This window comes from Muscardinus avellanarius (genome assembly GCF_963383645.1).
Source record: "Muscardinus avellanarius genome assembly, chromosome: 1".
Taxonomy (NCBI): Eukaryota; Metazoa; Chordata; class Mammalia; order Rodentia; family Gliridae; genus Muscardinus; species Muscardinus avellanarius.
The window spans coordinates 175,517,778-175,541,040 of record NC_137786.1 but is presented as its reverse complement, the minus strand read 5'-3'; the positions used below and the strand labels follow the sequence as shown (position 1 = coordinate 175,541,040).

Genomic DNA, 23,263 nt, shown 5'->3' with positions numbered 1-23,263 from the left:
GGATGGAAAGAAACAGAAAGAAAATCTAGTGTGACTCTGGCTTGGGCCTGAGCAATTGGGTCAATGGGGTTACCCTTTACTAGGATAAAAATAGAAGAAGGGCAGCTAATGGGTGCAAATTGGGGGAGGGGAACCAAGTTCAGTTTTAGACACGCTGCAGCAGAGGTGCCCATCAGGTATTCTAGTGAAGAGGTTAAACAGCCTGGATGTTTAGAAGCCCAGGTAGGAGAAGTCAGAGCTGGCAGTGCACATTTGGAAGTCCTGGCTGTGTAGACAGACTGCAAGGCCAGGAGCCCAGAGGAGAGCTCTAAGAGATGAATGTGGAAATGTGGAGAGCAGAGGGAAGGACGAAGGACTGAGGATGCCGGAGGCTCAACCACTGAGCCCAGCAAAGGATAAGAGCCAGAAGGAGGCCAAGAAGGAGCGGCCAGAGAGCCAGGAAGAAAGCCAGAAGAGCATGTTGGTCACCGGCCTCCAGGTTTCAAGGAACAGGGGACAATCAACACATCTAAGGCTGCTGATAGCTGGGGATGAGATCGGAATATCCCATATCCCGAGACTAGATTTGTAAATTCATTAGGAGATTGCCAAAGGCAGTTTTGTGAAATGTTGATGTCTGTGGAGTATGGGGTAGAAGAGGGCAGATGGGAAGCCAAGATGGAGACGGCCTTTCTAAGGGCTTTGCCGTGCCGTGAGCAGAGAGATGGTGCAGGATGTGGGGTCAGGGACATCCAGATGGAGCTGTCACAGCAGGCTCTTGGTCAGGGCCCAATGGACATGGAGAGAGAGCTGGGAGACAAGAGTTGAAGCCAGGTCATTAAGGAGGAAGGGATAAGATCATTATACCTGGGCCTCCACTTGCCAGTGCTGGGAAGTGCAAAATTCGAGCAGGCAGGGAAATGTGGGCCCCAGATAAGGGGTTGCCTAAGGAGGCTGATAAGGACTGTACTCCTAAGTGTTCGTCCTTCAGCCAAGCCCCAGCAGACAGATCCAAAGGTTTCTTCTAGGAAGCAGGTCCTTGCCCCGGTGGGGCAGAGGCCTCGGCGCTGGGCTGGGCTGGGCGCGGCAGCCTGGCTGGGCTCCTCCACCTCGAGCAGGGCAGAGCAGGGAGCCCCGGAGCCGGTCAGCATGGTGGAGTTCGCGCCCTTGTCTGTGCCGTGGGAGCGCAGGCTGCAGACTTTTGCGGTCCTCCAGTGGGTCTTCTCCTTCTTGGCCCTAGGTAAGGCGGGCCGGGTGAGAGGGTAGACCACGCACCTGGGAGGGCTGGAGCCGCCAGGCCGGGTGCTCCCAGTACAGGGATGTGATGGTGGGAAGGTCTCAGAGGGGTTTTGTTGTGCTCACACCTGCCCAGACGGGCCTCTAGGACCTGCCCAAGGTGCCTGTAGGGGGTGGTGTGGCCTGTGACTTTCAGAAGGTTTTGCTCCCCTGGGCTGTGCTGGGGGGTTCCCCGGGCACCTGGAAGGAGAGTCCCTGCTGCAGGCTAGTGTGTGAGAAACAGCTAATTGACCTGGGGGAGTTCCAGGCTCTGAGGGCATGGCGTTCCAGCTTCCCTTTCACAGGGGACTTAGTGGAGATGGGGCTGGGGAAGGGGAGGGGAGCAGGAACCCAGGCTCTCCAGGCCTGGCTTCATGATCTGCATTCCTGGGCGACAATGGTGCCCTCCAGGGATTTGGGGATGAGATGAAGACCTCAGCTGGCCCCTGGACTGGGCCCACACAGGAGGACATGGGTATGTCCCCATACCCACCCCAGCCCAAGATTCACAATCAGGAGGGTCACCCAACCAGGACTCCAGCTCTGCTGAGGGAAAGATTTTCAAGGAAGGTTTGGGACTGTGGATTGGGAAGGGGAAATGAAGGGAATCCACAGATATCCCTGTCCTGATTGTTAAAATGTCAGAATACTCTGTCCATGTGGGTTAGTAGCAGCTTACACAAACACGCGCGCACGCAGGTACACACACACACACACACACACACACACACACACACACACACACACACACACACTTTGGCAGCTGAAGAATTCATCCCTGGCGAATCAGACCCTGCAGATCCCTGCCCTTGGCGTCCCTTGTAACTGATCTGTGTCTGTGTCCTAAGGGGCAGTAAACATTTTAAATATCTCTGGTTATTCCCATTACACCAATGAACAGAGAAACACAACCTTCAAGGTCCAGGCTGAGCCAGGTGTGGTGGTGCACGCTTGTAAATCCTGTACTTGGGAGGCTGAGACAGGAGAATCGTTAGATTCGCAGCCAGCCTCAGCAACTTAGTGATATCTTGTTTCCAAATAAAACATAAAATAAATCTGGAGGTGTGGCTCAGAGGTAGAATACACCCTGGACACAATTATCAGCACACACGCACGCACTCATGCACACGCACACACAGCCAGGCTGCGGAGTCTTCCAGCCAGAGGAAGAAGGATTATGGGGGTGGAGGGAGGAGAGGGGTTGGGCAGAGATGTGACCCCAGCTGGTGGAGAGAGCAGAGGGAGGAGGCAGAAGCCCAGAAAGTCCAAGGACACGGAGGGATCACAGGGGGCAAGGGACAGCCTGAGGCCAGTGACAGGCCATTCCAACCCCTGGAGGCCTGCCGGGCCCCACCAGCACAGTCCCCCGGGAAGGTCAGGGGCATGAGGCCAAAGCAACTCCGGGCCTGGAGGGCCAGAGGGAGGGCAACTGAAGAAAGAGGCCTGGGGCCCGTGCACCCAGAGTAGGAGGTGGTCCCTAATCCCTCAGCCTGAGAGCAAAAGACAGCCTCAGGAAGCTTCAGGTTTGTAAGTGACAAGGTCCAAGCAGGGTGTTCAAGGTTCCTGTGCCTGAAGGCAAGGTATCTACTGTGTGTGGGGTGCAGGGAACAGATCAAAGGCAAGAGCTGTCACAGTCCAGATCAGGAGTCAGTAAATCAGAGCCCGCAGACCTGATCTGATCCAGCCCCCTGGGTGTTGTACAGTCCAAGAGTTCAGAATGGTTTGTAGATTTGGTTACTTTTTTTTTTTTTTTGGTACTAGAGATGGAACCCAGGGGCATTCTACCACTGAACTACACCCCCAGGCCTATTTTTTATTCTTTATTTTGAAGCAGGATCTCACTGAGTTGCAAAGGGCCTCACTAAGTAGCTGAGGCAGTCCACAAACCACAATCCTCCTGTCTCAGCCTCCCAAATGCTAGGATTACAAGCATGCACCACCACACTGAGTTTAAAGGTTACATTTTAAATGGCTATTTAATTACCTGCACAGTATTCTCTAATTTGCCTCCTGAGCCACAAAGTAAGACATTTTCTATCTGGCCCTTCCAGAAAAAGTTCCAGTGACTCAGGCAGCTAAGGCAGGAGGATTGCAAGTTCAAGGCCAGCCTGGGCAACTGAGCGAGATCCTGTCTCAAAATAAAAAGACCTGGGCACTTAGGTCAGTGGTAAAGCACTCCTGGGTTCAATCCCCAGGACTGAAAAAAGCAGAAACCCAGAAATAAAAAGGTTTCCAGCCCTGGTGGAGAGGGCTGGCAGTGGGTGAAGAGAAGGGTCCTGGCTCAGGGGATCTATAAGAGATGGGAGCCCCAGCACGTGCCCAGGATCAGATGGAGTTGGGGAGGGGGGAGGGCCAAGCTGATGGTAGATCTCACCCATGCTTGGCTGTCCTTGCAGAACTCAGGCCACAGGGGTGGGGGTTAGGGTGGTGAGGAACTAGGGGGAAGAGGTCAGGTTTAGTTTGGGATGTAATTGATCTCGAGGGGCTGTGGAATGTGGAGAGAAGTCACCTGTAAGCAGTGTTACAACAGAGGGGTGAGGGAGAGGAAGCAGGACGGGAAGGGAGAGGCACAGAGGTCAAATTTAAGGAGGATTTTGTTTGTTTTGGTGGTACTGGGGTTCCTGGAAACCCTTCTACCTCCAGGCTATAGTCCCAGACCTATTTTTATATTTTTATTTGGAAACAGGGTCTCTTAAGCCAGCAAGGCTAGCTTCGAACCTGCGCGATCCTCCTGTCTCCACCTCCCAAGCACAGGGATTACAAGGGTGCGCCACCATGCCCAGCTAAGGAGAGTTTTAAAGAACAGTAAGGATTGAAAGGCTAGCAGGAGAACAAGCCACCCAGGCAGCAGATCTGCACGTACAAAGCAGAGGAGAAATAGAGTCCATGCACAGAGTCCACGCTGGAGGTAGGGGTGCATCTGCAAATTGGCTCAGAGTAGCTAGAAAAGTCAACTAGGACCCGTCACTGAAGGCTCCGGACCCCAAGCGAAACGCTTTCCAAATGGGTTACTTGTGTGCTGTCTCCTTTTCTCTCCTCCACAACTCACACCTTCAAACAGTTTGTGTTGTTCTTGTCTGTGGCTCTCGTTCCTAGAAGATCCAGGGGTCAATAAATATTTGCGGAATGAGTGAATGTTGGAAGCGTGATGCGGTCTGAGTAGCAGGACAGAGTCCCGGGTCCCACCCTCCTAGCTGGCTCTGGGACTCGAGCTAGTTTACAAACCCTCTCCAGAGGCGCCATCAGAAAGTGGGCCTTTAAGTTTTTCCCTCTCAGCATCATAAGGATCATATGAAAGAAGGTGTCCCCCAGCTGCGCATGGTGGTGCGTGGCGCACGCCTGGAATCCCAGTGATACGGGAAGCTGAGACAGGAGGAGAACAGGTCCAAGGTTCCCAGCCTTAGCGACTTGGTAAGGAACTTACTAAGACCCTGTTTCAAAAATAAGAGATAAGATGGGGCTGGGGGTGTAGCTCAGGTACTGGGTTAAGTCCTTAGTACTAAAAAAGAAGCCGGGCGAGGCAGTTCACGCTTGTAATCCCAGCATTTAGGAGGCAGGACTGGAGGATCTGGGAAGGCCTTTCTTAACTCAGTGAGACCCTGTGTCAAAAATAAAAACACTAAGAAATAGGGCTGGGAGTGTAGCTTGGAGGTACAATGCCCCTGGGTTCCATCCCCAGTAAAAAAAATAAAATAAAAAATAAAGAGATGTCTCCCTTCTGGAATTACTGGAAAGACATAGGCTGGGTTTGCTTACTGATAGAAGTCATAGGTGAGCCCAGGGCCAGGGGATGGTGGGATGGTGGGAGTTTTTCTGGTTAAGGGTAAATGCACTCTGTTTTCCCCAACTTTCTGGATGTCGTTTTTCTTTATTATAACACATTTACACAAAATCTGTGCCCTTAAAGTAAAAGACTTCCCATGATCTCACCTTCCAGGTAGTTTTTATTCTTTAGAGCTGGTTTTGGTAAAGTGGAAGCTACCTGCACAGACTTTTTATCTTTTTATTTTTCCCAAGGGGAGAGTCCTACCTGGGTTTTTTATTATTTTTACAGTAAAGTATGTGTGTGTGTGTGTGTGTGTGTGTGTGTGTGTGTGTGTGTGTTACTGGGAATTAAACCCAGAGACATTCTACCTCTGAGTTGCACGCCAGCCTTTTTTATTTTTTATTTTTATTTTTTTTGTGTGTGTGTGTAAACAGGGTCTAGCTAGGTTGCTGAGAGGCTCACTGTGTTGCTGAGGCTGGTCTCCAACCTGTGATCCTCCCGTCTCAGCCTCCCAAGTACTGGGATTACAGGCTTGTGCCCCCACACCCAGCCTACAGTAAATATTTTTAATGTAAAAAAATAAAACTTAAGGCAAACCTCTTCCAATCTTCTCCCCCAGCACACTGTGTCCTTCCTTCAGATTTGCAGGGGCCTCCCTTTCTGTTATGGTTTGAACTCCTACGGTTTGGGAAACTGTCCCTGGGGACCTCTGTTAGGCTCCTGGAAACTATTCCCGTAACTGTGGGTACTTGTTCTGGACTCAGGATTGATATACATGATTCCGAGCTCTCACTGAAGATTTAAATGAGTTTATATCAAAGATAGAAATAAAGAATATAGTTACCTGAAATGAAGTCACCAACAATTCCTGGATACAGAGTATTTTATAATCAGTCTTCTGACCCAACTAGATCCGCCCCCCTCTGGGGCCAGCCTTTTGATGTGCGGAATTCCTTCCTGTAGGTCTGTCCTGTCCTCTGGTACAGACCCCAAGCCTTTTGTTATATGCCAAAATGTGTTAATTGATCATTGGATTCTGGTATTCCTTGAAGGTTTATGGCATCCTCCCTTGATTATCGAAGTCTGGGATCTCCTGAAGGTTTATGGCATCCTTCCACATCCTTGGGAAATCTTATCTTTACAATGAAAAAAAAAGGCCCTGGAACTATCTCTGTTGTCTTGCTAATCCCCCTCAGTGTCTGGAATCCTGTAGCCCTTTCCCTGAAGCTCCCAGCTTTTTTTTTTACTACTAAAGATATATTTTGAAAATTGAAAATCTTTCCCAATACTGGTACATTACTACATTTTGAAGCCTCTTCCCAATACTGGTACTCTTTCTACTTGCTAAGCATGTGTAACCACGTCTGTGGAAACATTCTTTTTCATGCACACGGTGGCATTTTATTCCTACTCTTCTGCAACTTTCTCTTTGATTTTTTTTTTTTTTTTTTTTTTTTTTTTGCCAGTCTGGGGATGGAACCCAGAGGTGTTGGACGTCCGAGCTATACCCCCTGCCCTATTTTTTATTCTTTAGTTTGAAACTGGGTCTCACTGAGTTGCAGAGGGCTTCACTAAGTAGCTGAGGCTGTCCGCGAACCGCGATCCTCCGGTCTCAGCCTCCCAGATGCTGGGATTACAAGCGTGCGCCACCACGCCCGGCTATGAAAATTTTTACTGTAAAATATTTAAGACAAACCCAAAGCTAGCCACCCCACAAGCCATTGCGGGCCTTTCCCCGGCACCCCGCACGCAGGCTGGTGTGAGGATGAAGCTTGGATTAGGGTGGTGCCGGGCAGCAGGGCTGGACGAGGGGAAATCCTGCAGGGCTGCCCGGGAGAATGCTGACTCCAGGCCGCCTTTTCTTCCAGTGTTCTAGGAGACACCAATGTCTTGTATGCAAAGCCTCCTACTTTCCCACTGTTAGTAATTCAATAGTATTTGCAAACAAAGGGCAAATGTGAAAGCAACCCAAACATCCATCAACAGAGAAATGGATGAACAGAATGTGGAAGATATCTCCAGTGGAATATTTCAGCCTTAAAAAGGAATTCTGACCCCTCTACAACATGGATGAACTAAAAGTATTATGCAAAGTGAAATAAACATTCACACATAAAAAGACAATTACCACAGGATCCCACTTACATGAAGTACCTAGAGTAATCAGATTCATGGAGAGAGTGGAATGGTGGTTTGCAGGGGCTGGAGGGAGAGGCAAGAGGGGTTATTTAATGAATACAGAGTTTCTGCGTGCAATGATAAACAAGTTCTGATGGTGGCTGGGGTGATGGTTGTTCAGAGTATGAAGTACTTGAGGCCACTGAATTGTATACTTGAAAGTGATTATGATGGTAAATTTTATCTTAAATATATTTGACCAGAATACAAAATTAAAAAAAAAAATAAATAAGACACATCCTCAAAGTGCCTCAAATACAACCCTGGAAAGTTGGCTTCGAGAAGGCAAGAAGTTGTCTGTTGTTCAAAGCTGGGCTCTCAGTTCCTGATATCTAGGGCTCCTTGAAAGTGGATATCTGTGTGCACCAATCTGGATTCTCTAGCTACTGTTCAAACTAGCTCTGGAGGCCCCTCCTCCAGGAAACCTGCCTGGACCTGCAGGCCCACATCCATCCTTCTTCCAAGCAGAGTGCACAGCTGAAAGCCAGTCTCCCTGAAGGATATGAATGCAAAGTGTGGGGCAGGCTCAGTGGTCCGACGTGTTGAGGACCTGAGTTCCATCTCCAGTGTGCACATGCGCGTGCACACATACACACACACACACACACACACACACACACACACACACACACATGCCACAGTAAGAGCGCTTGGAGAAAGTGGTATAGGGAGGGAGCGATCTTCTTTGGGAATGATGCTCCACCAGCATCACATTAGTGATGGCCCTGCAGACCACCTGGCCCTGATGAAGCTGGAGTTAGCTGGCAGCCAGGGCAGTGAGAGGGGAATCCATAGGGCCTGGTCCTCGCCCTGCTGCACCCAGGGCGGCCAGAGCTTGGCCTCTTCCTCCCTCTTCCCTTCCCCAGCCGAGGTCCCCGGGGCGAAGGCAGGAGTGTGGCGGGTTGAGGAGCACCGCGCACTGTGTGTGAGGGAGGCCAGGCAAGGGCAGGAGGGGACAGAGCCAGCTTGCAGGGAGCCCAGATGCCAGGCTGGGGGCGTGGGCTGTGCCCTGAAGGGAAGCCATGGAAAGGCTTTTGTTAGAGGCAGGACTCAGCCCACGCTTAGCTTTGGAAAGATGGACAGAAAGAAGGTAAGGCAGAAAAGGGCCTCTCTTTTCTCTGAGGTCCCCAAAGATGGAAATAGTCACTCATTTACTGAGCACCTGGGGAGGGGGCAGCAGTATAGCCAGGTAACCTGGCGCGGTGGGTTAGGCCCACCTGGGCTGCACCCATGCCCTCTGTGACACTGGGCTGGCTGTCCCCTCGTGGTACCCCATCTCCTGCCTGAAGGCCTGCGAAACTGATCTCTTCCTCGCAGGTCCCAGGGCTGGACAGGACAGTGCTGCTAGCACAGGGCCTGTGGTGAGAGCCAGGTCTGGGCGGTCTCCTCTGCCTTCCTCGCAGGCCTTGGCCATGATGGCTCCTCTTCCCTCACAGCCCAGACCTGCATCGCGGTCTTCATAGGCCTCCTGTTCACGCGGTTCTGGTTGCTCTCCGTCCTCTACGCTGCCTGGTGGTACCTGGACTGGGACAAGCCGCGGCAGGGGGGCAGGCGCTTCCAGTTCTTCAGGAATTGGTTCATATGGAAGTACATGAAGGATTATTTCCCAGTCTCGGTGAGTCCCGGGCTGCCTTGGGGCGGGGAGAGTCACGGCACACTCAGGGCCACAGTCCCCACATCTGGGGTCGGGTAGGGGGCGTTCTGTCCTGCATGAAGTGATCAGAAAGCCCAGGCTGGAGCAGGAATCACCCTGAGGCTTGGCAAGAGTCCAGCTGGTGCAAGGCTCCGGTCCTGGAGGGTCTCTGTGGGCCAAAGGCAGCGGAACCTTCAGCAACCGGGATTGGGAGGAAGGTAATAAACTACAGGTTCTAGGAGACCATCTAGCACCACACTTACACTCATCAGAGGAGACTGCTGTCCAGAGAAGGATGTGGGTGTGACCAACGGCACAAGCCAGTGCTGTTACAAATCTTAAAGTTTATGACTTGATATAAATAAGGGTACTGGAGCCTGGCAAGGTGGTGCACACCTGTGATACTAGTACTGGTGAAACGGGGATTTCTTGAGAGGAAACCCGGCGAGTTCTTGTCTATGGTGAGCGAAGAATGACACCCGCAGGAAGGGGAGTAAAAGGTTTATTGGAAGCAGTAGGGAATGGGGGGAGGGTGGCTGAACACCCCAAAGGGGCTGGAACTCTGGGTCCAGCAGCTACCTTCAGGACAATACTTGAGAGTAGCCCAAGCCAATTGCCTTCAGGTGCAGGCTGCTTTTTTCCAGCGTCCATGCGATCTGCCAGAAGGGAATAGAGAAAAGTGGCCAAACACCCCAAAGGGGCGGTTGGAACTCTGGGGTCCAGTAGCTGCCTTCAGGGTCACTACCCAAGTGTCACCCCATTTGTCCTCAGGTCAGGCAAGGCCTGACAGCTTGCAAGTCTGCTTTTGGTTAGGGTGACTTTGGGATTCCAAGGAGAATTTGCATAGGGTATTTGCAAGTCCTTTGAAGGGTCTCCTTTCAGGAATGCCAGACTTGCTCGGTGGGTTTGTTGATTAGTAAACAGATGGCTTTGTGAAGCTCTGGCCTTCTTATCTCTGAGCCTTTGGAGTTTCAGGCATTTGTTGCCCCTCAGGAAACTCAGGAAATTAACTTTTTTCTACCAAGGCCTTTTCCCTATCTGCCTATTTCCTTTCTATTTCCTCACTGGGAGGCTGAGACTGGAAGGTCATAGGCTCAAGGCCAGCCTCAGCCACTTACTGAAAACCTGTTTCAAAATAAAAAATCAAGCCGGGCGTGGTGGCGCACACCTATAATCCTGTTACTTGAGAGGCTGAGAAAGGAGGATTACAGGTTTGAATACAGCTTCAGCAAGTAGTGAGATTCTCATCAGCCTAGCGAGACTCTGTTTCAAAATAAAAACAATTAAATAGGGCTAGGGGTGTAGTTCAGAGGTAGAATGCCCTGTGGCTCAATCCCCAGTACCTACAAAAATAAATAAATAAAATAATTTTAAAAATCAAAAAGGACTGGGGGTGTAGCTCAGAGGTACACTGCCCCTAGGTTTGATCCTTGGTACCAAAATAAATAATGAATAAATAAGTAAATAACATTCAGGAGAGAAAGTCCTGAACTGTCCTCAGCATCCTGCCCTGCTATGTATCCTTGGGCAAGAACTTGCCCCACCCCAGCCTGCTTCCCATGGGTTCAGTAAGCAGACGAATCCTCCTCCTCTGAACTGTCATCAACTCTCTGGCTCATGATACCTTATGGTGACAGTGAACATTTAGCCCTGGACTTGAAGGTTGGTCTTGAGAGAAGCAGACCAGACCTTTGGGCTCCTTCAGTTGAATCCAGACAGACTACACCCACGATCTCAGCGGCCAGGCAGTGACAGTTTATTGGCCAGATGGGGTAGGAAGGGAGAAGGCAGTGGGAACGCAGGGGTCAGACAGGATCCCTTAGCCTCCTCCAGAAACACCAGAAGCCTGGCCTCTGAGACAGGCCGGCTAGCTCCTAACTCCAGTGCGCCACCTAGTGGCTGCGCGAGGCTCCGGAGCTTCGGTTTCATCCCATGTAAAATGGAGAGGATGCCGGGTAGCTCCCAGGGCCCTGTGGATTCAGTGAGACAGAGGGGCCGGCACTGTAGGCTCCCAGGGAACCGGCACTGCAATATTAAACGGGTCAGGGGGACCCAGCAGACGTGGGCATGGCCGCAACAGGTCTGAGGGCACTCAGAGCCTGGACCCTGTGGCTTTGCTATTTCACCCAACCTGGCTTCTCCCATCCCACCCAGGAGGCCACCGCTTCCTGTCCCTGCAGGATTTGGGTCCCCGGGTTGCAAAAGAGGAGGGGGTGGAGGAAACAGGTCCGCGGAGGTCAAACAATGTGCCGAGTCATGGGATCCTGCCTTGCGTGCTCCCTTCAGAGTCCTGGGGCCCTGCAAGGGCCAGGAAGGGCTGGGTGACACCTGGTAAGCAGTGGTTCCCTGGCAGCTCGGGAAGCAGGGCCTCCAGTAAAGGGCCGGCATGGGCGGGGCTGGGAGGGCAGAGGGCAGGGGTGGGCTGGCAGAGGCTGCCTTGCTCATAAAGGGCCACAGGGGGCAAGGGGCAGAGCATGTGGGCTAGCTTGGTAGACTGGGTTGGGGGCACCTCTCCTCCCCAACCTCAGGTGTGCCCTGAGGCCTCCACCCAGGGACTTGTCAGCATAAACTAGCAAGGCTGGTTGGGTCCTGAGAGCAGCCATGGGTTCCTCCCTACCTCGGGACCTCTGAGCTTTGAGATTGTTTTTTTTTTTTTTTTTTTTTTTTTTTTTGTACTGGGGATAGAACCCAGGGGCATTCTACCTCTGAGCTAAACCACCAGCCCTATTTTTTATTCTTTATTTTGAAACAGGTTCTCACTGAGTTGCAAAGGGCTTCAATAAGTAGCCGAGGCTGTCCGCAAACTGCGATCCTCCTGTCTCAGCCTCCCAAATGCTGGGATTACAAGTGTGTGCCACTACGCCCAGCTTTTTTTTTTTTTTTTTTTTTTTTTTTTAATACTAGGGATTGAACCCAGGGGCATTCTGCTTCTGAGCTATCCCACCAGCCTTTTTTTGAAATAGGGTCTTGCTAGGTTGCTTATTAGGTTGATAATCTTGCTAAGTCACTGAAACTAGTCTCAAACCTGCAATCCTGTCTCAGCCTCTCAAGTACTGAGATTACAGGCCTGTGCCACCTTTGAGCTGAGCTCTGAGATTCTAAACTCCTTTCCTAGCCTTTCCTCTCTCCAGCCAGGGGCTCTCTTTTCTATGCCCCGAAGGTCATAGTTCCCCTGCAAACTTGTACCTATAGCCTGGCAAAGTGCATGAATGACATCAGGTCCTGAGGCAAAGGAAATGTCCCCCGGTTCTGGCCCCCGAGAGAGCCCTGTGGATTCTGGCTTTGCCCTCCCACTTGAGGGCTGGCTCCTGAGCTCACCAGGAAAATACAGGCTGCCTGCAAAGGGGACAGCATAAGCACGGGCCCAGAAGCTTGCCACCATTTGTTTCTGAGCAGCAGCTGAGGGTTCAGCGAGGCTAAAGCAGAAGGTACACTTGCGATGAGGCAGGAGCAGGGGCTGGGGTTGCAGCCGAGGCCTCTGGAGGTGACTCCACAGAGCTGGGACTGCTCAGTGGACAATTCTCCAGGAGCACTTTCTGGGCAGTTCAGGGGCCTCCAAAGGACAGAGCATCCAGCCTGCTCTGCATCTGGAGCATTTCCAGCAGCAGGGCAGGTGGAAGTGAGGCCAGGACAGCTCCGCCACCTTTCCTGCTCCTTCCCAGCCAGGCAGCTCTGGGAGAGGGCTTCTCAGCCTTGCCACACCTGACACTGGTGAAGCACTGGCCGCAATCTGCAGCGGTTCCCTGTGTGCAGCATTTCAGGCTTGTTGCACGCTGAGGCCACAGTCCCTGCCAAGGGCCCGCAGTACCTAGAGTGGCCAGCAGAGGGCGAGATGCTGTTCTCTTTAGCTTCGCAGGTCTTGGCTCCCTTCCCACAGACCTCCCAGGACACTATCAGTCTCTTCAGAACACCTTCACCGCACAGGCCTGGCGGGGACTTTCCGGGGAGTAGAAGGCGTTGGTCCCTGCTGCCGAGCTGCCTGCACTCACGGGCCTCTGTGCTCCCTTGTCCAATGCTGTGGTCCTCTAAGGACTTCCTAGGTCCTATCATTTCTCTCTGTGATTTGATGAACTGGCTCCTAGTGGTAGAATCTCAAAGCAAATAGATTTTTGGGGCTTGGGAGTTTTCAAAGGCACCCTGTCGGCTTTCTGATGAGCTAATGGTGGTGAGTCAGGGAATTCAAGTGCTGGGGGAGCTGTCCTCACCTTACCCTGCCTTTCACTGTGAGGATTTCGTCATCCAGGGCAAACACTGTCTATACAGGCCAAGGCCTTGGGAGGGACCAAGTCTGGTGGCTAGGGCTGCAACGCCGGGTCAGGAAATGCTGCCCACAACGTGTGGCCATTGTCAGGGCCAGGCTGGACACGTGCCCAGCACACCTGGAGTGAGCCCTCCGATCCTCTGCAGCCCACCGGGCATTCCTGAGGACTGGGGGGCTCCACCTCCCAGCCAGCCACCTCCCAGCACACTGGATGATGGACGGGGGCAGCCCTCCCATGACAGGTGCTTCTGGTCCTCAGAGACTTGTTTCCTCCTGGATGGCTTCTTTCATGAGAGGAGGGCTCTGGTGTGAGGGGCCTTCCATCACACAGAGCCGGGCTGGCTCCCTGCCCTCGCAGGAGTCCGGGGCTGGGGGAGCTGGCACTGAGCTGTGCCCTCAGCCCTGGGGCTGCCTACAGGGAACGAGGGCCCCCACCCTGATCACTTCCACTGCCCTTCCTGTCCCTGCCCCTTCAGGCCAGGGGATCTCCCGGAGCCTTGCTCAACCTCGGCACCGTTGATATTGGCACTGGACCATCCTTTGTTGTGGAGACTGTCCCCCTTCCTGGCTGTGTAGCACCACCCTCTCCCGGGGTGACAACCAAAAATGTCTGCAGACATTACCAGAAGTCCCTTGGTGGGAGGTGGCAAGCTCGCCTTAGTTGAGAACCACCGCCTCTACAGTTGGGGGTCTGGGTCCTAAATGCCCCCTGCCCTGACTCCCATCAGCCCTCTACTGCACATCCTGACCAGTCATCTCTTTCTGGGCGCCACTCCTCCAGCACCACCTGCAGTCCATCCTCCACCCTGCATCTTATTTAGAATAAAACCTATTCTTTCCTCAGCCTGCAAGTCCCTGCACTCTGAGCCTTTACATGCCTCTCCTTCCCCTTAGCCACTCCAGTTCTGCAGGCATAAGCCAAGTCACTTGCGCCGGTGCCTTACTGGGGTGCACCCCTGTCCCACTAAAGCCAAGTAATTTAGGTACATAAGTGGCCCTGAGGGTCGTCCCTGCACCAGCCCTGGAGCAGTAAGAAGGGCTGCTGCCAGGATGGTGGTCTATGTCTATAATTCCAGTACTTGGGAGGCTGAGACAGGTGGATCACAGGTTCAAGAACAGCCTGGGAAACTTAGTGAGGCCCTCTTTCAAAAAATAAAATATAAAACAGGGCTAGGGATATAGCTTGGAAGCAGAATCCCCAGTACCCCCCCCCCCACACACACACACAAAGAGGGACTGCCCATACAGGAACCACCTCTCACAGGAGAGGTAATCTGGAGCCCCAGACCTTGTGAGCTTGACAAGAAAGTTCCAGAGCTAGTCCTGTAGGCCAGCCTGTCTCCCTGGTCAGAAACCAGACTTCCTGGCTGCCATTTCTCTCTGTGCTCTCAATAGGAGATGGTGAAATTCAGATCCCAGTCTGAGATTCAGATCTCCTTCTGAGATGGACTGCATCAGCCTCGTCTGCTGGGCACCTGTGTGGGTTCAGGCAGGTCACTTAGCCCCTCCACATCTCAGCTTGCTCAACTGTGAGATGGGCTGTCATGTTACAGCCAGCTCCCCCAGGGCCCTGGCAAGTGTTCTGCAAGCCAGCAACGTGGGTGCGCTGTGTACGGAACAAGCCATCAAGACAGTGGGCTCCCAGGCATTTGGGTCGTCCCAAGGGTGTGAGCGGGTGCGAGGCGTTTGTGGAGAGATGGGACTGGGCAGACATGGGAGAGCCCTGTGTGGGTGGGCCCGTGGTATTCAGGGCAGGGACTGAGGAGGCTCTTGGGGCTAAAAGTAGCAGCATCCTGGTTCCTCCCTCCAGAAGAATTGAAAAGATGGTCACATGAAAGTTGGACATAAGTAAGTGTTCATGGCTACAGTGGTTGTAAAGACCAAAGGCCGAAAACAACTCAAACTCCATAAACTGCTACATGGACAAGCAATGGAACATTATTCAGTCATAAAATGGAATGACGTTCTGACCCATGCTGCAACATGAATAGACCTTGAAAACAGTATGCCAAGTGAAAGAAGCCAGGCACAAAGGCCACAAAGTGTACAGTTCCAATCATATGAGATGTCTAGAACCATCAAACACCGAGAGACAGCATAGATTAATAGTAGCTAGGGCACTGAGAGAGGGAAAATGATTTCCAGAACGGATACAGGTTTCTTTCTGGGGTGTTGGAAATGCTCTGAAATCAGTAGTGATGGTTGCACAAACATTTAAAAGGACATTGACTTGTACACTTCAAAAGGGTGAGTTTTGTGGTATATAATCGACGTCAGTGAAAAACAGCAAACCTCAGAACCCAGCAGCCTGGCCGTCCCCTTCTCTAGCCCCAGTGCCCAGTGCCACGCCCAGCTCAGGCCAAATGCCCAGCCAGGGCTTCCCCCGACACTCCCCACCTTGCTTAGTCACACTTCCTCACCCCGTCACAAAACAAGGGAGCAAGATGGGGACCACAGCTTCTGTCAACCCCCTTCTCTTTATTTGCCTCACCCCAACCCAGCAGGAACCCTAACAGAGAGGTGTTATCAATGTCCTATAGAACAAAGGGACATCAAAGGCAAGGTTCTGTGAGGAATAGGCGGCAAAAACTGGTCTTCTGACTCCCAGCTTAGGGTTCCTTCTTCCGCTGCTAGAACCCAGGTGACATGTTGGAACAGGACTGGGGTCAGTGGACCCTCCTTCTGAGATGGACTGCATCAGCCTCGTCTGCTGGGCGCCTTCATTCCTTCCTTCATCCCGCTCTTTTCAGAGCATCTCCTCTTCCCTAGGCCTGCAATGGGGATGGACTCAGAGGTGCATCTGACGTGTAGACTCTAATTTTTTTTTTTTTTTCGATACTGAGGATGGGACCCAGGAGCATTCTACCTCTGAGCTACACCCCCAGCCTCATTTTTTATTCTCACTGAGTTGAAAAGGGCCTCACTAAGTAGCTGAGGCTGGCTGTGAACTGTGATCCTCCTGTCTCAACCTCCCAAATACTGGAATTACAAGCGTGTCCACCACACCCGGCACTGGACTGTAATCTTCACAGGGAACAAGGGTCAGGTACTAGAGGCTAGCACAGAAAGATACACACTTGAACAGGTGCGTGTGTAAATATTGGCCCAATTGCCTAGACATAGACCCCCATGCTCACCGAGGCATTTCTCTATTCACAAATGCTTCTTTATTAAGGGAACATCTATTCATTCCTTTGTTCATTTATTTTCATAGAGTAATAATACATTCTTGCTTAAAACTGAAAAGGGACTCAAGTTCACTGTCCTACTCCTCAACCATCTCCACAGTTTCTGTCCTTAGAGGCAACTCTGATTACCAGTGTTTGGTGTATCCACATATAAGCAGATGTACTTTCCCCTCCTCTGCCTGGTTCTGCACACATCCTTTTTCACAGAACAAGCTGTTGTGGCCATCTCCTGCCCTTGGGACAGGAAGAGCGCTTCATGCTCCCTCCTGGCTGCACTGGTCCATCATGTGCACATTTCCCAATTTGTCTAAACAGGCCCTGTTGATGGACACTTGAGTGGATGCCAAGTTTCTGATATTACCCAAAAGTTTTCGTTGGTAACATCCTTCAGATGTCATTTTGCACAAGTGACAAAGTGAGAAATTCTGTGGGATAATTCCTCAGCAGTAGAGTTACTGGGGAAAAAGGTCAGTTATATTTTTTGATTTTGATAGATACTGTCAAATTGCCTTTATGGAGGTACAAAACACCCTCTCACTCTCAGAGAATGAAAATTTATAAGAAAGTGTTTCAGTGCATTGAGCAAGGCAGTGTGTGTGTGTGTGTGTGTGTGTGTGTGTGTGTGTGTGTGTTGCTGGGGATTGAACTCAGGGCCACATGCATGCTAAATTTGCCCTTAACCAAGCCGGGTGTGGTGGCTCACGCTTGTAATTCCAGCATTCAGGAGGCTGAGACCTGAGGATCATGGTTCACGGACAACCTCAGCTACTTAGTGAGGCCCTCTGCAACTCAGTAAGACCCGGTTTCAAAATTAAAAAAAGAATAAATTTGCACTTAACCAGTGAGCTACATCCCCAACCTGCTAAGTTTGTTTTTGAACACCTGAGTTCCTGAGCAAGTACCTTCCCCAATGAGAAAAAACCTGAGGTCTCTGTTTTCCTGTGTTTCTATTTTTAACAAGTCCTCTGCTACACCAGGAAAGAGGTCTGTTCTTGTCTGGGGAGGCCATAGTCTTCCTACCTGTGGTTCCTGTAGCCCTTCTGCAAAAGATCAGAGAGTAACCTGGAGGGATATGACGTAGGGGGCGGGGTTTTCAGAGGCCACGCCCAGGTCAAGGACGGGGGGTGGGTGGGGGTGGGGGTGGGGGGGTGGGGGGGTGGGGGTGGGGGTGGGGGGGTGGGGGTGGGGGTGGGGGGATATACGAAGCTCTTCAGCCTGGACAGATAAACAGGCTTGGGGCCCATTGTAGACTCCAGGTAACTCTGGGGGGTGGGCAGTCAGGCCTCTGTGGCCCCAGTGGCAGCACAAAGAATCCTGGGGGATTTACTGTTGAACGTTTAAGCTTGATGGCAGGAGGAACTTTCCCTCTGGCAAAGAAGAGTCTGAGGGGAAGAGGCTGCCAGTCCAGGGATATAGATAGCAGGTCTGTGCACCTACCAGGCAGCCTCTTGCTCAGGGATTGGGGGTTGGGCCTGGGCCCGCCCCACTCTGATGGCTGTGGCCCCCACAGCTCTGGGCACAGCTCCTGGTGGAGGGGGAGGGACTGGTCCCCACTCACATGGTCATCACAGACTCGGCTACAGAACAGCATATGTTCTGCCCCCTCAGTCCTCACCCATTTCCACCTAAAAACTGCTAATGACCAGTGACCCTCTCTGTGTCCATCTGCAAAGTCGGTGGCCACTGTGGCAACCTCTGTACAGCAGGCTGGGGCAGATGTCTGCACTGGCTAGGGAGAGAGAATGGACAGAGGTCAGGAAGGTCTGGCCTGGGGGAGCAGAGAGCCACCAGGTGAGACACTGATGTAGACAGGTCGGTCACTGGGACCAGAACGAGCCACAGGGTCTGCATGCCCTCTCAACCTGACGGTAAGCCAGGCGAGGTAACACACACTTGAAATCCCAGTATTTGAGAGGCGGAGACAGGAGGATTGCAGGTTCGAGACCAGCCTCAGCAACTTAGCAACTTAGTGAGACCTTGTTTCAGAATAAATAATAAAACAGGGTTAGGGTATAGCTCAGAGATAGGATGCCTGGGGTTTAATCCTCGGTACCACACATACAAACCCTGACAGGACCCACTCCTTGTACTGCTCACACCTGCGCAGGTCCAGGTCTGAAGTGTTGAGATGTGGCTCTCTGGGCCTGGTGGTGCCTCCCCTGGTGACCCTTTGATACCTTCACACCACATCCTGTGGGCACTGGGCAATTCCAGGCATCCTCCTCATACCTGGGCTGCTGCTACTCAGCAGCCCTGAGAGGCAGCAGGGACAGCGCCAAACGTCTCCATTTCATAGGCAAGAAGCCTGGGAAGGAAACAGTTTGTCTAAAGACAGCATCGAGTGTGTGACCCAGCCAGCACCACGGTGTCATGCCATGACGCCATCATCACAACCCAGGCGGCCAGACTTATGGATGGGGAAGCTGAGGCTCAGGGAGGGGAGCAACTTGCCCAAGGTCACGCTAGCCAGAGGCAGCGGGGGGACTGGTGCAGGGTCAGCCCTGCTCACTGCGTTGCTGTCCCTGCAGCTGGTCAAGACGGCCGAGCTGGACCCCTCCCGGAACTACATCGCGGGCTTCCACCCCCACGGGGTTCTGGCGGTAGGAGCCTTTCTCAACCTGTGCAGCGAGGGCACGGGCTTCTCTTCGCTCTTCCCAGGCATCCGACCCCATCTGATGATGCTGACCTTGTGGTTCCGGGCCCCCTTCTTCCGGGATTACATCATGTCTGGGGGTGAGTCTCCCTGCCCTGGTAGCTCAGGAAGACGAGGCTGCTCGTGCAAGGGGGAGATCTGGGGGAGGGCGGCCAACAGTCCTGCATTTCTTCTGAGACAGAGCATGTGCAGTAGGAGAAGGAAGCTAGACCCAAAGAAGAACTTCCTGCAGCACTGTGCTGGACAGTGCCCAGTGAGGAGGCCAGGAAGGAGGAGGACTCAGGGAAGTCCCCGGCTGGACTGGGGTACAGTGGGGGACCCCAGGCCTTTGCACACTGTGTGTTCTCTTTCTTGGGCCATGCTACCCCCACATAGCTCTCTCTTCCTTGCCACATAGCTGACCAGCTTTCTCTCTCCCCAGGCCTGGTCACATCAGACAAGGAGAGTGGTGATTACATCCTGAGCAGGAAGGGCAGCGGGAACCTACTGGCCATCATCGTGGGCGGCTCCCAGGAGGCACTGGACGCCAGGCCCGGGGCCTACAAGCTGCTACTGAGGAACCGCAAGGGCTTCGTCAGGCTCGCCCTGACACACGGGTATGGAGCTTCTGGGGAGAGCAGTCTGGCTTCAGGCAGAGGATGGCAAGGATTATATTTTGGTGGGGAGACAGAAAAGACTAACTCAGATTCCACAGGGAAATTCTTAGTCCAATCCTAGTGAAGATTATATTCTTGTGTGTGTGTGTGTGTGTGTGTGTGTGTGTGTGTGTGTGTTTATGTGTATGTGTTTCTGGGGATGCATTTGACCTCCGAGCTACACCCCCTGCCCTATTTTTTATTCTTTATTTTGAAACAGAGTCTCACTGAGTTGCAGAGGGCCTCACTAAGTAGCTGAGACTGTCCGTGAACCGCGATCCTCCTGTCTCAGCCTCCCCAATACTGGGATTACATGCGTGTGCCATCACACCCAGCTTCCCAGTGAAGATAATATTTTGATGTCTTGTGCCCACATTCTGAGAAAAGTTTCTATATCCAAGTGTGGTGATGCACGCCTATCATCCCGGTACTTGGGAATATAATATATATATATATATATATATATATATATATATATGTATTATTGATAGGAAGATGGTAATTTTGAGGCCAGCCTTGGCAACTTAGTGAAACCCCTGTTTCCAAATAAAAAATAAAATTGGCTAGAAGTAAAATGCCCTTGGGTTCAATTAAAAAAAAAAAAGAAAAGAAAAGAAGGAAGGGAGGGAGGGAGGGGGAGGAAAGAAAGAAGGAAGAAAAAAAGAAAGAAGTTTCTACAGGGAGACTCAGTGATCAGTGGGACCAGGTAGGAACAACATATCCCCCACAGCTGGCCCAGAGCTGAACTTCTGAAATCTGGAATCATGAAAGCATAGTGTGAAGATGTTTTTTCCAGCTGAGAGTGAAGCTTCTTTGAGGACTATGAGCCATCTGGTGTGGGAGAGATTTCTCTAAGAGAAAGATGCTGGCGTTTATAGCTCGGAGGACTCTCTGGAACATTCTTTTATTGTATGTGTGTGGTACTGGGGATGGAAGCCAGGGGCATTCTACCTCCGAGCTACACCTCCAGCCCTACTTTTTATTCTTTATTTTGAAACAGTCTCACTGAGTTGCAAAGGGCCTCACTAAGTAGCTGGGGCTAGTTTTGAACCTGCGATCTTCCTGTCTCAGCCTCCCAAGTGCTGGGATTACAAGCGTGCGCCACCACGCCCGGCTTTCTCTGGAACATTCTGATATACCTGTCATGGTGCAGCTGGAAAGCTGTGGGTCTGCGAGGGACCACCCAGGTCAGAGAGGGAGCCATGGCAGGTCTGGGAGATAATTCAGGCCTCCCGCTTCCTGCCAGGGCTCTGTCCTCTGCTTCAGCTCTGGTCACTGAGTCCCTGTAGGAAGCTAGTGACCTTAACACCCGTGCCTTCGCTGGAGCCCCACATGCCCTCTCTGCCTCCCTGCAGGGCAGCTCTGGTGCCGATCTTCTCCTTCGGAGAGAATAACCTGTTTAACCAGGTTATGAACTCTTCTGGCTCCTGGTTGCGCCGCATCCAGAATCGGCTGCAGAAGATCATGGGCATCTCTCTGCCCCTCTTCCATGGCCGTGGAATCTTCCAGTACAGCTTCGGCCTCATGCCCTACCGCCAGCCCATCACCACCGTCGGTGAGCAAGCCCTGGGCTGGGAGGTGGGAAGGTTACAGGAACAGGGCCTGGGCCGTATGCTGCAGGGGGATGTGGTTATGGGCCAGGCACATCACGTTCTAGACTGGGGGGTACATACACACAGAGAAGCCCAGCATAAGCAGTCTGGGACAAGAGCTGTAATAGAGACACAAAGAAGAATAGTTTCTACTGATGGCTGAGCCTTCGTGACCCCGGCTGCTTTATTGGCTGCAGCTTGGTTTCTTCTAGCATTCTTTGGGGCAGGGATTTTTATCTTCATTTCATTCATGGTAAACTGAGGCTCTGAGAAGTTGGGTAACTTCCAAAGGATCACGCTGCTGTGAGTCACAGAGTTGGAGTTTGAATCAGGATCTGTCTCACTTTGTATGACGCCAGGGAAGGGGGGTTTGACCTAGAGGATCTACGAGGCTTGTTTGGCGGAGGTGGATATCAGAGAAGGACAATCCAAAAATGTTAAAATTGTGTGCAAAGTAGCAATCAAAAGGCTCCGAATCAGAGCCTGAGGGATCTTCCTGTAAGAAATGGACATGAACTTTTAGAGTTCACACCATTTCCCCAGCTATTTGGACCCCCTTTGCTTTCTTTTGGGATACCCTCTGACTTCCAGTGACCAAAAAAAAAATTTTTTTTTTTTTCGGTAGTGGAGATGGAAACCAGGGGCATTCTACTTCCAAGCTATACCCCCCAGCCCTATTTTTTATTCTTTATTTTTGAAACGGGGTCTCACTGAGTTGCAAAGAGCCTCACTAAGTAGCTGAGGCGGTCTGGGAACCTCACTCCTCCTGTCTCAGCCTCCCTCCACTAACAGAATTTATATAACGAGGACCACTCATCTTGTCTCCATCCACCCACTTATTTGTTCATTGAGCACAGACTTAGTAAACCCCTACATCATGAACCTCCCTGTGTTGTGAGGTAATATTTTCATGAATTTTGATACCGCTGCGGCCTTCAGAGCTAGGCCCAAGAGGAGAAGGCGGCCTTCCCAGCTGGGCAGAACCAGAGGAAGAGGGTTGGTCAGGGCTCTCTTCATTCTTCCCTGTAAGAAGGGGGGTGCTGCAGGTCCGCACGTGGGGTGGTAGGAAGAGAAGAGCCTCCTGGGTTGCAAAGCCCTTTCACCCTAGAAATGCAGGCATTTCTAATCATGGCACCTGGGACTCTGGTTTTCTTTTCTTTTCTTTTTTGCTGCTAGAGATTGAACCCAGGAGCATTCTATCTCCGAGCTATTCCCCCAGACCTTTTTTTTTTTTTTAACTTTATTTGAAAACAGAGTCTCACTAAGTTGCTGAAGGCTTCTTATCTCAGCCTCCTAAGCACTGGGATTCCAGGCATGAGCCACCACACCTGGCTCACATGCCCTCTGGTTTTAAAGCCTGGTACTGCCTCTTCCTGGCTATGTGGCCTTGAATGAGTTTCTTACTTTCTCTGAGCCTCATTGCCTCACCCGTCAAATAGGAATAATGACAGATTTTGTTCTCACGGGATTAAAGAACACCTGTGTATCACCTAGCACATTGAAATAAATCCAGGTGTTGATCTAATATATCAGAGTTCTGGAGTTACCCTAACATCTCAGAATCAGGGTTGGGAGGGACGGTACCAAGAGCACGTTCCTGCAAGGTGACTGTGAGGGTGGGTGTCTGCTCCAGGGGCCCTGAAATTCCGGGGGCTCCCACTTCAAGCCTCTGTCCACCTCTGTCCCTTGCAGTGGGGAAGCCCATCGAGGTGAAAAAGGTACTGAGTCCCTCGGAGGAGCAAGTGGACCAGCTGCACCAGCAGTATATGAAGGAGCTCAGCAGCCTCTTTGAGGCCCACAAGCAGAATTTCAACATCCCCGCTGACCAACACTTAGAGTTCTGCTGAGCGCCTCCATCTAGAGGAGGGCTTGTCCCAGAGGCCACGGCCAGCCTTCAGGAGCCCAGCAGGAGGCGCTGTGGTCCCAGGAGGCTTCCTGGGTATGTTTTGAACACGTCTCCAGAGCCTCCCCGGCCTCTTGCAAATCCAACCACAACTGGAATGTGGAAGAGGAGACCAGACTCTACTGCGTGTGATTTATCTCTCCTGCAGCAAAAGCTCTGCGGATCTCCTCCTTGGCCTCTGTATGTTCATCTGTGAAATG

The 23,263-nt window shown here is 51.8% G+C and overlaps 1 protein-coding gene across 1 annotated transcript; it reads left to right on the top strand.

Moving 5' to 3' along the window:
• Positions 1-1,128: 1,128 nt before the first annotated feature.
• MOGAT2 (monoacylglycerol O-acyltransferase 2) lies at positions 1,129-23,007 on the top strand (the record flags this gene model as incomplete). Its single annotated transcript, XM_080698030.1, has 6 exons — positions 1,129-1,219; positions 8,635-8,813; positions 18,809-19,013; positions 19,355-19,529; positions 20,924-21,123; positions 22,853-23,007. The coding sequence occupies 6 exons, from the start codon at positions 1,129-1,131 to the stop codon at positions 23,005-23,007; spliced, it is 1,005 nt and encodes a 334-aa protein (XP_080554156.1).
• Positions 23,008-23,263: the final 256 nt, after the last annotated feature.